Source organism: Corapipo altera, unplaced genomic scaffold, assembly GCF_003945725.1.
Source record: "Corapipo altera isolate COAL_440 unplaced genomic scaffold, ASM394572v1 80, whole genome shotgun sequence".
In the NCBI taxonomy this organism is placed as follows: domain Eukaryota; kingdom Metazoa; phylum Chordata; class Aves; order Passeriformes; family Pipridae; genus Corapipo; species Corapipo altera.
The window spans coordinates 151,380-165,824 of NW_020885025.1; the positions used below are offsets into that span (position 1 = coordinate 151,380).

The following is a 14,445-nucleotide window of genomic DNA, read 5'->3' on the forward strand; positions in this document are numbered from 1 at the left end:
AGATGGGAGAGTTTGGGATGCAGGAGATGGGAGAGTTTGGGATGCAGAAGATGGGAGAGTTTGGATACAGCCATTCCCCCCGCTTGGCCAGACCAGTGCCTAGGAGAGGCTGGGCCAGTGCTGGAGCCCAGAGCTGGGACTCCCAGTGGGATGTGTCTGTTGGAATGGAGGCTGTGCAGGTGTCTGTCCCATCAACCCACCTGTCTGTCTGTCCCTCCATCCCTTCTTTCATTCCTCCATCCTTTCCTCCACTCGGGCCTCAGTTTCTCCCTCCATCCCCTTCTCCCTCTTCCCATCCCTCTCTTCCTCCTCCCCTCCCTCCCCCATCCTTCTGTTGCTCTCTACCTCATCCCTCCCTCTATCCCTTCCTCCATCCCTCCCTTCATTCATCCCTCCCTTCCTTCACCCCTCCACCTCTCCCTTCATCCTTCCATCCCCCCCATCCCTCCACCCCTTCCCTTCATTCCTTCCTCCTTCCCCCCACCCATCCTTGTGTTGCTCCATCACTCTCCCCGTCCCTCCTTCTATCCCTTCCTCCATCCCTCCCTTCATTCACCTTTCCATCTCTTCCTTCATCCCTTCCTTCCTTCCTCCTTCCATCCCTCCATTCATCCTTCCACCCTTCCTTCAACCCTCCATCCCATCCTTCATCTCTCCATCCCTCCCCCCACCCATCCTTCTGTTGCTCCCTCCCTTCCTTCATCCCTCCCTCTCTTCCTCACCCTTTCCTTCCTCTGTCCCTCCCTCCCTCCCCTACCCCCACATAAACCCAGTAGGAGACTCCAGCTGCCCCTGGAATGCCCCTCCTGGGAGCACAGAGGATTCTGCAGGGACGGAGGAAAGGAGCAGGGGGGCTTTGCCTGCTGTGACAGGCTGCTCTGGCTTTCCCAGGCTCCCCCGAGGCCATTTTTGGGGTAAAAAGTTGCACATCCCACTCGAAACTGCGAAAACAAAGTGGATTTTGTAGCCCTTGGGAGTTCTGTCCAGCACCAGGTTTTATTTCCCCCCTTCCTCTGCCCGAGGTTGTGCCTTTGGAGAAGCAGCTCAGAAGGAAAATGGGAAAAAATCCCCCAAATATTACTGATAATGATTCCTCCGCAGTTCCCGGCGTTGGGAATCGATGGGGTGGGCAGGGATCCCTCTCAGCTGGAAGGGATGGATCGATGGCTGCCTCGTTTGTCACCAATCAAAAATATGGGCTAATTGGATTTCCTGCAAATAGAGAGAGAAATCAGCAAATCCATCAACTGGGTCAGGGGCACAGCTTCTCCTGGGCCACCTGGGCACGGCCAAGCCTTGGGGTGTCCTACAGGACTCAACCCCCTGGGAAACCCAACGGTGGCATCTAAACCCAAATCCTCCCAAATTCCTTGAAATTCATTATTTTTCCCCCTCCTGCCCCTTCCAGGCCCGTGGGTCTCCCAAGGAATGTGGAAGAAGAGGGGGTTTGGGGAGGACTGTGGGGGTTCAGGTGGGAACATTCATCCCTGAGGTTGGTTTTGGAGGAGCAGCTCCTCCAATAACCCCTGACTGCTGCTCCAGGAGGGGGTTTGGATGGGCTGTGAAAGGTTTTGCTCCTTGCAAGTGGGGAAACTGAGGCACAGAGCTCCAAAGGACATGGAACCATGGAATGGTTGGGGCTGGAAGGAACCTCAAAGCCCATCCCATCCCACCCCATCCCATCCCATCCCATCCCACCCCATCCCATCCCACCCCCTGCCGTGGGCAGGGACACCTTCCACCAGCCCAGGCTACTCCAAGCCCCGTCCAGCCTGGCCTTGGACACTTCCCGGGCTGGGGAGCAGTTCCCTGCTGCCTTCAGCTCTGCTAATTCCTCCTGGCTGGGATCAGGCTCCGGCCCAGATTAACTCCATGAGCTCTGGCTTCAAATAATTGGCTGCTGGTGTCATAATCCTCATCCTGATGGAGGGAAAACAGCGGCAGAACCATCGGCTGCTTCCAGCAGGTCCCTCCTAAATTCACTCAAGAAGTGCTTTAAACTCTGCCAGGGGTTTGGAATCTTTTTTTCTTGAGTTTCCACACCCATATCCAATCCATCAGCATTGCTTTAGGGCTCTAACAAGACATGCCAGGGACAATAATTTGCTTTTTTACTCCCAAATGGCACCTCCGGGCTGGTTTTCGCTCAGCTTTGCTTTTGGCTCTGCCTGGAGACAAGATCCCTAATCCCAGGTGAGGTTTTCCATAATCCCCTGTGCTCAGGGGCAGCATCCAGATGTTGAATCTCCCTGATGTCAACACAGGGCGGATCCGTGCCAGGAGGATCCATCTCCTCCGTGTCAGGGTGGGAAGCTGAGCCTGCTGATGGAAAGGGGGGTCTGGGAATTTGCTGGTGTGGGGAAGAAACCCATTTCCAATCCTTTTCAGCTCGGGATTATGATCCAGCCTCTCCTTCTCCTGCCACACTAAGTCTGGATTAACCCCCCATGTGCCTGGAGGGGCTTTCCTGGGCAGCACGTGGGGCTCAGCAGATCCCCCCTGGTCCCCATCCCTCCCGGGATGCTGCTGGATTAAAACAGGCAAAAAGCAGAGGAGGAGGAATTGTAGCTTTCCCCAGCCTGGAGAGGCTGCTGAGCTTGTAGGACACCTGGATATCCCAGCTCGGAGCATTATCCCATGTTGTGTCCAGGTGTGTAGGAGGCACCAGGCTCTATCAGATGGATTTTGGGGAATGCTGCCCCGCTCCGGAGGCCAGAATTGGATTGGGCGGCTGGAGATCACTCCTGCTCTGCAAGAGTGGGATTGTAAGAAAATTCCTGCTGTGGTGAGCTCGGGATCTGTTGGAGAAAGATGAGAATCCATGGAAATAACTATGTGCCATGGCTGTGCTTGGAGAGTGACCCATGGTAGGAGAGTGGGTAAAGCAACAATGGGATAAAAGAAGAGAAAATTGGGATTTTTGGAACAGTTCTCAAGGTTAATTGGGATCTGCAAGGAGGTAGAAAAAGGAGAAGGGAATCCTCACTGGGGAATTCTCAGCAGGGGTGGCACATGGAAGGGATTCAACGCTCTGCAGTTGAGGCTGGGGAGTGGCAGCGTTTTTGGGTGGAAAACTGTAAGGAAAATCCAACTGATGTGGAAACCCCAGGAGAGTGAGAAATCCTACAGGAACCAGGTCTGCTTAGCTGGAAAGGTTGGGATGAGAGGAGAGGGATGTGCTGGCAGAGCTGGTGTACAGGGCGGGGGATTGTGGCATCTCCCACCTTTTGTGCCTCCCCTTGGCCAAACCCCGTGTGCTTTAGGTCGTGGAATGGGAACAAAATTGGGGCGCAACTGGTTGGGAGGACTCTGCCCTAAACAGCTGCTGGGGGGGTTTCCATTGGCAGCCTGTGCCGCAGGCAATCAGCCCTCATTTGCATATATGCAGAGATGCAAATGAAGAGCACGGTCTCCATTTAGAAACCCCGCTGACCCCGACTCATCCCGGGCTCTGCTTTGGCTCCAGCAGCTGCTCTGCCAGCTGGGAAGAGGTGCCAGCAAAGCCATTGCTCCAAACCAGTGATGCCACGGGGTTTTGAGGGAATTCGGCTCTGCTGGACTCGCTTTCCCACCTCTTCGGGGAGGAGACGTCGTTGAGGGCTCTGAAAACGCCAAAAACGATCGAACTCCAACAAAAATGTTGGCAAATTCCTTAAATAACCTGGAAATGGGATTAAACAAACAAGACAAATGAGCAAGGCAGTGATGACAAACATCCTCCTCTTCCCCAAACCCAGACTCAGTGACCCATCCCTGGTGGCAGCCACCAATTCTGGCAGCTGTGAAGCCCCGTCAGGTGCGTCGGCGGCACGTTGAACATTATGTTTTAATGGCAACATCAGTAGGGTGAAGATGGGGGAATAAAATATTACCTCCCCCCCCGCCAGCGTCATTAGAAGATGGAGTTGCACATCCTAACGCTGAGTTGGGGGGGAGAGAAATTATAAATAAAACTTTACTGCGCTCCAGTAAATGCTGCTAAACATCCTCCCCGCCCGCAGGATGGCGGGAGATAAATGTTCCAGCTCTAATTTATGGTTGTGGCTTCCCAGCCTGTGCAGGGGGGTCTGGTGGCAGCTAATAAAATTCAATATATCACCAAGACTTATCAATGCAGCGAGCACAGCCCCGCTGATAATCGGGGTGGGGTGGGAGATCCATCTTCATCCCGCTCCTGGCTCTTCCAGGGGCCTCATTTAAGGAGCTGGGGGGCTGGGTGGGTGGTTCCCAAATGGCTCTTGGTCCTGGTTGGGTCTCTGGTCCTTCTTCATGTGTTTTCCCTGAGATAAATCCCATTCTAGGGGTCAGACTTCAGCCTTGGGGGGGTTGAAATATTACCCAACTGCTCTTTTCCCGGGTTGATGTAATGAGTTTTGGGATTGGGTGGGTGGTTCCCATCTGGTTTCTGTCCCTAGTTGGCTCTCTGGTCCTTCTTTCTGTGTTTGCACAGAGATAAATCCCATTTTAGGGGTCAGTCTGCAGCACTGAGGGGTTGAAATATTACCCAAATGGAAGCTATTTCCCATCCATCCCAGCAAGGCACCTCCGAAATCCTGCTGCTCCCAGTTCTTCAGTGGCTGTTGCTTCCCTCCAAACCTCTATTCTCTTGCATCCACCCCCAAACCATCCCTTCCCCTGTGTCTCTCATTTTGCAGTCACTGGGTTTGAGTTCCCAGCAGCTCTCGGGGGGGCAGGATGTGACCCTGGGCTTCCCCACGTCAGGATTTACACCCCCGACGTGGCGTCTCTGAGTCACTCTCAGGGAAATCCAAAAAAAAGGGAAAACTCCCTGATTTTTGGGTTGAGGGACCCATTGAGCCTCCAAATGACGACTCCAAGGTCACCCCGGGTGTTTGCCACAGGACATTGGCTTCCTCCAGCCCAACACTCGGACTGTTTCACCTCAGAACATCCATCTTTTTACGGGAATGAGCAGTTTCCCGGGATCTGGGGCCGGAGCTGTAGTACAAGCACCGACTCGACGCTGGGAGCGAGAGAGGCCGAGGCAGGAACGGGCTCCTCATCCCGTGCTCCGGTGAGCTGGAACAGCCTCTGCGCAGGGAGAGCGATGAAGACACTCCAGAGGGTTTGTTTCGGTCCCTGCCTGAGCCACGGGACTGCTGCGGGTGGATCCATCCCACGTGGAATTGTTTGTCGGGAGACACGCTCTGAAGGTGGCGGCGAGCTCGGGAAAAGTGGTGTTTGCACGGGATTTATGGGCCGGCACTCTGTGATGGAGAGAGCTGGTGCTCAGGGAGTTGAGAGCAGGAAACCGGAGAGGGGAAGGTGGAAATGTGGGAAGGAGCAGACGGAGCAGAGGCAGGAGATGGGTGTTGGAGAGAGGGAAGGACACTGTAGCATCCTGAGGCTCCCACTGGTCTCTGTGGGCACCAGGGACACCACCCAGGGAATGGCTGGAGCTGTGGCAGGGCAGGGTCAGGTGGGATCCCAGGACAAGGTTCTTCCCCCAGAGGCTGGTTGGGCACTGCCCAGGCTCCCCAGGGCAGTGGGCACAGCACCAAGGCTGCCAGAGCTCCAGGAGGGTTTGGATGATCCTCAGGCTCAGGATGTGACTCTGGGGATGGTCCCATGCAGGGCTGAGGGTTGGACTGGATGATCCTTGTGGGGCCCTTCCAGCTCAGCATATTCTGGGATTCTGTGACCCAAATCCTGGTATTTACACACCCAAAGTGGCCCAAACTGTCCCTTACTGTGTCTGAGGGCATTTATCATGCCAAGGCTGTGCTGATGTGGATGAAAACCCCACTGAGCCACAGCATTTGAACGTTGTTTCAGCCCAGCATGACCCATTTTGAGCTCTCTCTTTGTTTCTCTGCTGCCTTTGGTGTCACTGCCCCGTTCCCTGGCTGAGCTCTCGGTGCTGGGAAGAGCCAGCCTCGGCCCTGAAGGACATAAAAATGACTATGGTGCTCATAATGAGGAGAAAACTCCTCTGAAAATTGATTTTTCCTTAAGATCTGTGGACACGACCCTTTGGGAAGCCCTTCTGTGGTTGCTCAGCATTGAAGACGCTCTCCATGCACACAAGTGACCTTGGGCTCGACACCAAATTGGGTGTCAGTTCTTTTCCTTTTTGAATGGGATATTTGTCCTGGGAGGAATCCAGGACTTCAGGGAAGAAGGAAAGTGTGGGTCGTGTTCAGAAGTCCCATCTCAGGCGGGTTTTGGCAGCAGCTCTGGGAGCTGGGTTTGGTTTTCTGGGTTACACGTTATAGAGGTCACAGAGTCATGGGATGGTTGGGAAGGGATGTCAAAGACCATCTCCTTCCACCTCCTGCTGGGGGCAGGGACACCTCCCACTAGGCCAGGCTCAGAAACACATCCAGCCTGGCCTGGAACACTTCCAGGGATGGGGCAGCCACGGCTTCCCTGGGTAAAAAACCCACCTTTGGATGGTGATAAAATGTGATGTACCAGTCCTGACCCATTTGGAGTGTGAACTGCCCCCCCGGGGCCCTGGCTGTCCCCAGCACCCTAATGGAGTGCTCTGCTCACTTAATCTTCATTTAAAAGGGGTGAAAGGCCAACTTGGCCCCTCTCAATCGATGCATTGATCCAGATTATTGATTTACATTCCAAAGAGCTAACGAGACACCAGATCCATCCACAGGATCTGGCAGGGTCAGGGCCCCCGTTGCATCCGATTAGGTGGAGAAAAACAGGCCCAAGCATGTTCTGCCCCCCCTCCCTGTACATCCCACATGTCCTCCCCCTGGCTCCGCCATCCCGCAGGGTTTAGGGGCTGCTTCGGTCCAGCAGCTCCCCCATAAAGGATGATTAGAGATCCAGCTGCAAATTGTTTCCTCCCACTTATGCAAATGAATGAGGTAAGAGGCATCTAATTAAATGTTTGTACTTTAATATGCCATGGTGTGAAGGAAGATGAATTTTAATTACGGGCTCTTAATTGTTTGGTCGGCCTGTTAATATCCTATTTACACAGTATTAATACAATTTGCTCTCTGCCAGCAGGGCTCTTCCTCATGGTGGGGGATGACCAATTTCATGGGTTTATTTTATGAAATAAACCCATTTTGCCAAAGCCAACGCGATTTTTGGGAGGGCAGTGGTGACTTTGGGGATGTTTAGCCCTGCTGATGCTCAGTTTTCAGGGTTTTTTGGAGGAAAAGCTCAATATTCAAGGAAAACTCAAGCAGTTAATGGATTTATAAACTCCAACAGGATCCTCCAACCCATTTTTTCCCCTCTCAAAAGGACCATCTCCTTTGGAAGCGCGATGCCGAGCCCACGTGTCACATCCCATTCCACTTCGGTTGCTGGACCTGTGTTAAACCACTTATTCCTCTGTTTAAATAAAAAATAACACCACCCCCCCCCCCCCCCCGTACAGCAGCTTTCGAGGAGAAGCTCAAGATTCAGCAAAATTTGTCCACTCTGGACGGGGCCAGATGCGACTCCTTCGCCGGTTCTCGTCTCTTGGAGCCCTCCTGGGCTAACAAGGAGAGGCAGCAACGTATTATAATTGTAAATGGTCCTGGAATGTCATAAATAAAGCATCAGCCGAGCTGGGGAGGGAGAGGGAAGGTATTTGCTGCACTCCCAGGAACGGGAGCAACTGCTGGTGTTTAATCTTTAATGAACAAGATGTTGCAAAGTGCCGCCAGTCAGAGCGTGTTTGGGGAACGCTGCTCAGCCCGCGCGGGGGGGTGACAGCCCTGACCCTGCCGTGCCACCGCTCGCCCCTCGTGCCAGCCGTCATTCCTCGGTCGGGAACGCGGAGCAGGATCGCTCCCAGCCTTTCGCGGGTGTTCCCCCCCCCTTTCTATCCCATCTGGCGCTTCTGCAAGTGGCGAAACGTCTCATTCTCTCCTCAGATCCTGGGAAAGGATGAAGATCAGTCCTGTGCCGATTCAGGGATCCTGGTCCCTGCTTTCCCATTCCCTCCCTGTATCCGCATCCCGCGCTGGCCCCGGTCGGTGTGAATTATGGCTAAGCCCCGCTAATCACCGGCTGATTAAAATGATGAGCTGTTAATATTCCCTCGCCTGTCGCCTCCGCCGAGGGGGCGCGGCGGCACCTGAAGACTGGCGGGGACGGGGAGGGGCTGGATGGGGCAGCTGCGTCTCCTCCTCCAGCTCCATCCCGAGGCACCGGCCCACGGAAATGCTTGGGGTCGTGTCCCAGAGGGGTGAAGTCCATCAGCAGCTGGTGGCTGCCCCATCCCTGGAAGTGTTCAAGGCCAGGTTGGACGGAACTTGGAGCAGCCTGGGCCAGTGGAAGTTGTCCCTGCCCATGGCAGGAGGTGGCACTGAATAGGCTTTAAGGTCCCTTCCAACCCAAACCATCCCATGATTCTATGATCAGTTTGAAGTCAGCTTTTTGGGAAGCGCTGGGAGATGAGAAATAGCTTTTGGGGAAGGACTGGGAGGTGAGAAATAGGTTTTTTGGGAAGCACTGGGAGGGTAGAAATCAGGGAATGGAAGCACCAATCGATAACAACAAACAAATCTTCAATTTTGATGAATGTTAGAGGATTTCAAGGGCGTGGGAAGATGGGGAGGGGTTGTTTTGTGGTGCTGGGATGCACTGAAAGGCTCCATCATCCTGAGGCCTCCCGGGGCACCCAGGGGGTACTGCGTGGGCTGGGCTTGGGGGGCTCCCAGCACCCCCCACCCCCTCCTCAGCAGGACAGGGACCTCAGCCAGGGGGGTTCAGCCACGTGTGCTCCATCCCTCGAGATCCCCATGGGGTGCCTGGCTGCTGCTGTGTGCCAAAATCTCTGATGGGAGGCTGACACTGGGCAGAAGTGGGGCTGGAAGCATCTGGCCTCATCCTCCCCTTCCCGGCCGGAGTGAAACCTGCCTCTTCCCTTGGAGCTATTTTGTAATTGAAAGCACTGAGCATGTTACAATGTGCTCCTTTTATTAATGTGTCAGTCCTGATTTAAAAGGACATTTCATTTATCTGTCCCTTCCCCCTCTCCCCCCCTCCCTTTTTTTTTTATCCCTCTTAAACTGGATGTCGCAAGAATTCCCACAGCTCCCGAGCAAAAATACTCTTTTCTCCCCAGGGATGCGATCTAATCAGAGGGATGAATTTCCATAGGTCTGAATCTAATCAGAGGGTGGCCCGGCACAGCTTTCACTATAAAATATGTCTTATTTAAAAGAGCAAAGGGGAAGGAGAGGAGCCTCAGGGTTCAGAGCTGCCTTTGGGATGCTGATAACGCAAAGGATGATGGAGAATTTGGGACAGGCTCCTCCTTTGGAGCAAATCCGTTGCTCAGCCCTTTTTAAATAGTTCTTAAAATTCAGCAAGACCTGTCACTGCTGGTTTCTTCTCCCCAGTAAATCCAAAGAAAGGGCCCAAAGTGTGGATTTTGAGGAGCGGTGACACTTGGCAGTTGTGTGCTGTCGGGAAGCAAAGGGAAGGGGAGGATGAGGGATGAGATTTGTGCATCAGCCACAGCAAAACAGCAGGTTCTGGACGGCTCCATCTGGATTCCTGCTTTATTTTCCAGTGCCTGACTTTGTTTTCCCTGCTTTTCGCCCTCCCCTCCACACATCCTTAGCATTTTGGGGGCTGGTTCCTGTGGGGATAGTGCATCTGTTTCTCTCTGCTCTCCCTCCCGCTCTTGCCTCCTTCGTTTCCATGTCTTCTGAGGTTATTTTGCTTTGAATTTGAGCAGTGATGCTCTTTGAGCATTTGGATTTTCACCTTCCCTCCCCCTCCAGGCACAGCTGGGGCTCCACCATCAACCCTCCGTGGGATCCCCATCCCCTGGCACCGGCGCAATAAATCACAGAGCTCCAGAGCTTTGTCCTTTCCACTCAGGATCTCCTCAGGAGAAGTGCAGGAGCATCCTGTGGTTACACCCTCATATTTTTAAGGAACAAATGTCCAAATTTAAGGACAGCCAGGCCTGGATTACCAGGAGTAGAGGCAGAAGCTGCTGCCATTGGCATCTCAAAGTGGTTTTGCAGCACCTGGGGAGAGCAGGGCCAGCAGGAAGCCCATTTTGGGTATTTTTAGCCATTCAGAAGTTGCAGGTTGGAAATGTGTTTGCAGGGGGATTTCCTTGGATAAATGCTTGGGCTGATGCATTTGGGTGAGTGGCTGGGGCCACCCCAAGCTTGATTAGTTTTGACTTAAAAAAGCCACCAACCCTCAGAAGACATTCTAAGCACCCCCCAAAACCTTGGCTGGGCTGGGACTGGGGATGCTTCCCCCTCCCATTGCAGGGCACGGGAATGCAAGGCAGCACCACGGGAAGAGGGCTGGAAAACCATCTGGAGATGCTGCACTTATGAGCCAAGAACTCCTGTGTTTCGATATCTCCTGGGCACGAGGGGAAACTCGATCTTAGCTCCGGCTTTGTCACCGTCGGTTCTGCCGCCGGCTTTGTGTAATCGCGCTGATCCGCGCCGGGGGCAGGAGGGGATGGAATCCCGCCCGAGGCTCCAGCGCTGCCTCATGGAGAGCCTGAGCCCTTCCACACGCGGGGAGGCTCCGTCCCCGGCACGAATCCACCCCCCATTTCCTTCGGGCAGATGCCACCGAGCTGCCAAACGTTCGCTCATGCCCCTCCCTTCCCTTCGTGCCTGTTGCTCCTCTTGCTCCTGGAAATGTCAAAAGCGAAGCGAGGGGAACCGGGGCAGTCCCTGCGAGACCTCGGTTGACCTTCCTCCCATCCTTCCTCCTCCTCCTCCTCCTGCTGCCTCCTCCTCCTGCTGCCTCTCCCATCACTGCCCCTTTCTATCTGCAAAGCCCCGAATTCGAGGGGACCTTGTCCTGCATTGGCAATCGCAAGGAATTAATCCCTGCTTTAGCAAGCTAAAATAAACTCTGTCCAGGCGAAGGGAGAGGCTGGAAAGATGCTGGCTCTGGATGAACAGGGATGCTGGCGAGGATTTGGGTCACTCTCAGCAACGAGGTTGGGATTCCAGGCTGAAACATTAAACTCCATCTTCCTGTGCATCAATTCAGGGCTGCAAAGAGCCCTTGATTTACCCCTCGTGGCTGCACCTGCTGTGCAATGCTCCAAAACCCCTCCAAAAACATACAGAAATCCACTTTTTATCTAAATTTCCTCTCTTCCAGTTGACTGCAGCAGCAAGGCTGCTGCTGTAACCCCCCAAAAAGCAGCACAAAAAGGGTTTCTTCAGCCTGAGAGCCCCGTGCTCAGTATGCCAGGCCACGCTGCCGTGCTGGTGCAGCAGGCACGTGGGAGTGGAGCGTGTTCTCCCGCAGGTCGTGGCTGGGATTTATAGCAAAAACAGCGACAAGTTGTTTTACAAGTGATGCTGAGCCTGGAAACACCGGCTGGGGGACACAGACAATCACCTTCACCTCCTCCAGGGCATCTCCTTCCAAGGAGTCTCCGGTTCTGCAGCCCTGCTTCTAAACCTGCTCCTGTTTTCCAGACTTTTTCTGTCAGGTTTTTCCACCCAGTGCAAGCACTAACTAAACCCCCTGGATTCTGGCAGGGGGTGAGGGGTTCTTTTGGGGTGTCCTAGTTGCCGATGGGGTTAAACGGGTGCGATCAGGGTGAGGATGCTGAAGAAAGGCTCCGCTCTGCCGGGCTCTCAATCTGTCATCTCCCAACAGACGGAGGAAAGAGAGGAAAATAAAATAGGAGTGCAATTGCCTGCCCTCCTGACCCTGGCTGCTCTGTGCTCCTGCAATAGTTTTGCAGCAAATCGAGGGGAAAGAGGGAGAAAAGTGCCAGACGGAGCCGCCCGTGCTCTCATTTTCCAAGGACAGATCCGGCATCCAGCCGGAGGGACACGGGGAAGGAGCAGGCTCCCGGCCAAGGCCGGGCTGTAAAAACACAGGTTGGGCTTTGTGCATGCTCTGATTAATCTGTTGGATCCATTCCCATAAGGAATGAGTAATTTAGAGATTTTAAAGCAAGCCCAGGGCAGGGGAACCTGGTCTGGAATGGGGGGAGAACCAAAGTGGGGCAAAGGATGGTGAAGGTCAAGTCAAAGCCAATAAATTCACAGGAAGGATGGGCTGCAGTCTGCAGGGTGGGAGGGGGTTTGGTGGGATTTTCCTAAATTCGGGAAGGGTTTTCTTCAATTTAGACTTTTTTGCTGCATTGGGAGCAGCCAAAATTCTCCACTGGGAGGGGCCAAGTACCACCCAGGTGGGCTCTTCCAGGCGTCATCCCTCCCTCCGTGGGACACAGCGTTTGCTCCCTGTGGCCGCTAACCAGTGAAACCATCCAGGGACAGCGTTTTAAACCCTGCTCCAAACTTCCCCAGAGCTCAACTCTCCTTTCCTCCCTCTCTCCTCCCTCTCCCAGCCTACCTGACCGTGAGCATCGAGCCGCTGCCGCCCGTGGTGGTGGGAGACGCCGTGACCCTGAAATGCAACTTCAAGACGGACGGGAAGATGCGGGAGATCGTCTGGTACCGGGTGAGTGGCACTGGAACCTCTGTCCTGCCCCTGGGGACAGGAGCAGGAGGACACCAGGTTGCTCTGCTCCTGTGGAACAGAAGGTCAAGGCCGGATGGTGGAGGGAAAGGCAGAGCTCTGGCTGATGGGAATCGATTCCGGGAAGGAGCCAGGCAGGCTGACCTTTCAAAACCTGGGTGGGGAGAGATGTCAAATGGCTTTGTGATCTCCTTTGAGAGCTCCAGGAGGCATTTTCCAGGCGTTTTGTTATGCTTTCCAGGTGGATTTGGGGTTGGCAGGCTCGGTTTGGTGCTGGGGGTTGTACTGAGGGTTGGAGCTGGTTGGGATTTGGGGTCGAGGTCGGCCCCGCTCTGCAAAGAGGATTTTTGTGTTGGGTGTGAAATGATGCAAAAAAGAGGGGGGGAATTTGGCAAAACTGGGGGTGTCGGGGGCTCGGGGAGCAGTGTTGGGCTCGTCATGTTGGGCTCTCACAAAACCTTTCCCTGTCCCCAGAATATTTGCAGATTTGGGCTGTTGATCTGGAGGGAAACAAGACTTAGAGCCTCTGATTTCTTCTGGGGAGGAGGGATTTGGGGCTGTGGCTTTCCCCCCTTCCAGCTTCACTCCCATCTGCACCGAGCCCTGATCCAACCTCGAATGTAACAATCCAGAGCAACATTTTTGGCTTTCTCCAGGAAATTTCAGCATAAGCTGCCAAACACAAATAAAACCCCTGCGGTGGTTTGATCAGAGCAAACCTGAAGTTTTCCAGGATGGAAACAGAGCTCTTTGCTCATGGAGGAGGCAAAGAAAGGGCAAATGGTGCCGGTGGCATCACATGGAGTAACTGCCTTTCACCTGGGAGCATTTTTTTTTGGATTTACCCTCGTGTTTCTGCTCCCTGAACAAGGAGAATCTCTGTCTTAAAGCTCCTCTTCACATCCAGGCAGGTTTATAAATAGGAGAAGGTGCTCTCTGGACTGAAATATATTCACTTGCTGGAGTGTGATGTGTGCACAGGAATATTCCATCAAACCCTGGATGCTTTTTGCTATAAATAAATGTGTGTAGACACATATAACATTTAGGGGTACACCTAAAAGGGGTACAGGGGATTCAAGCAGACAAATTTAATAATCTAATCCAAACCCTGCCCCAGCCCCTGAATTGCAGGGTGGAATTGGCTTTGTCTCCCCAGCGCTTTGGGGAGGAGGCCTTTTCTGCTGGCTCTGCCATCTCCACCAGGTTTTTCCTTCCCTTTTCCACTCAGTAATATTGGATTAACCCACTTTCTCGGGAGCTGGGGTGGATTTGCATAATCCCCCCTGTGAGGAGGGATGCTGGAGCCCTCAGCGAGAGGATGATGCACCGGGGTGGCCGAGCAAATTATGCTCGGAGAGAATAAACCACGGAGAGAACGGAGAGGGAAAAAATAACCCAGCTTTTATTTTTATCACCACAAATCCCCCTCTCTTCCAGCTTTTTTACCCCCCTCCCCCATTCCCTTTTTCTCCTTTCCCAGGGAGGTTCCTGCATTTGAAAGTTGGGTTTTTCACGGAGCATCTCAGGATTTGCCAAATTCCTTCCCGATTTTAAGCTTTTTTTCCCCCACATTTTGTCCCACTCCCGGAGTGTTGCAGCTGCCCAGACCCCCCGTGTCCACTCCCTCGGGCGGGAGGTGATGGATGGGGTTGGGTGAGCCAGGTTGGACCTGCTGGGGCTGCACAGTTGTGTTTATACCACCTGGAAATCCTGGGGATGTGGCCCCAGAGCAGTGGAAAGGGGATGTGGGGTCTCCTGGGGCTCCTCTGTCCCTTGGTTTGCTGGACAGGGAGCAGAGAGAGCTCCTTGGGGTTTAAGGACACAGAGCTGCCCCAGGGGTGATAGCGGGTGTGGAGGGGAAAGGGGGAGAGTGGGGGAGCAAAGTCAATGGAATCGGTTTGGGGGGACAGAGGGGGGGGCATATCCCATGGGATGGATCCATAACCTATGGAGTGCATCCATAACCCAGGGGATAGATCCATAACCCAGGGGATACATCCATAACCTATGGAGTGCATCTAT

The 14,445-nt window shown here is 53.8% G+C and overlaps 1 protein-coding gene across 1 annotated transcript in view; it reads left to right on the top strand.

Annotated features, from left to right (window-relative positions):
* IGSF21 (immunoglobin superfamily member 21) overlaps positions 1-14,445 on the top strand; it is a 40,757-nt gene that overhangs the window by 10,233 nt on the left and 16,079 nt on the right. The window contains exon 2 of the mRNA XM_027668069.1: positions 12,290-12,402. Coding sequence (XP_027523870.1) covers positions 12,290-12,402 — 113 coding nt within the window. The remainder of the gene's footprint in view (positions 1-12,289; positions 12,403-14,445) is intronic.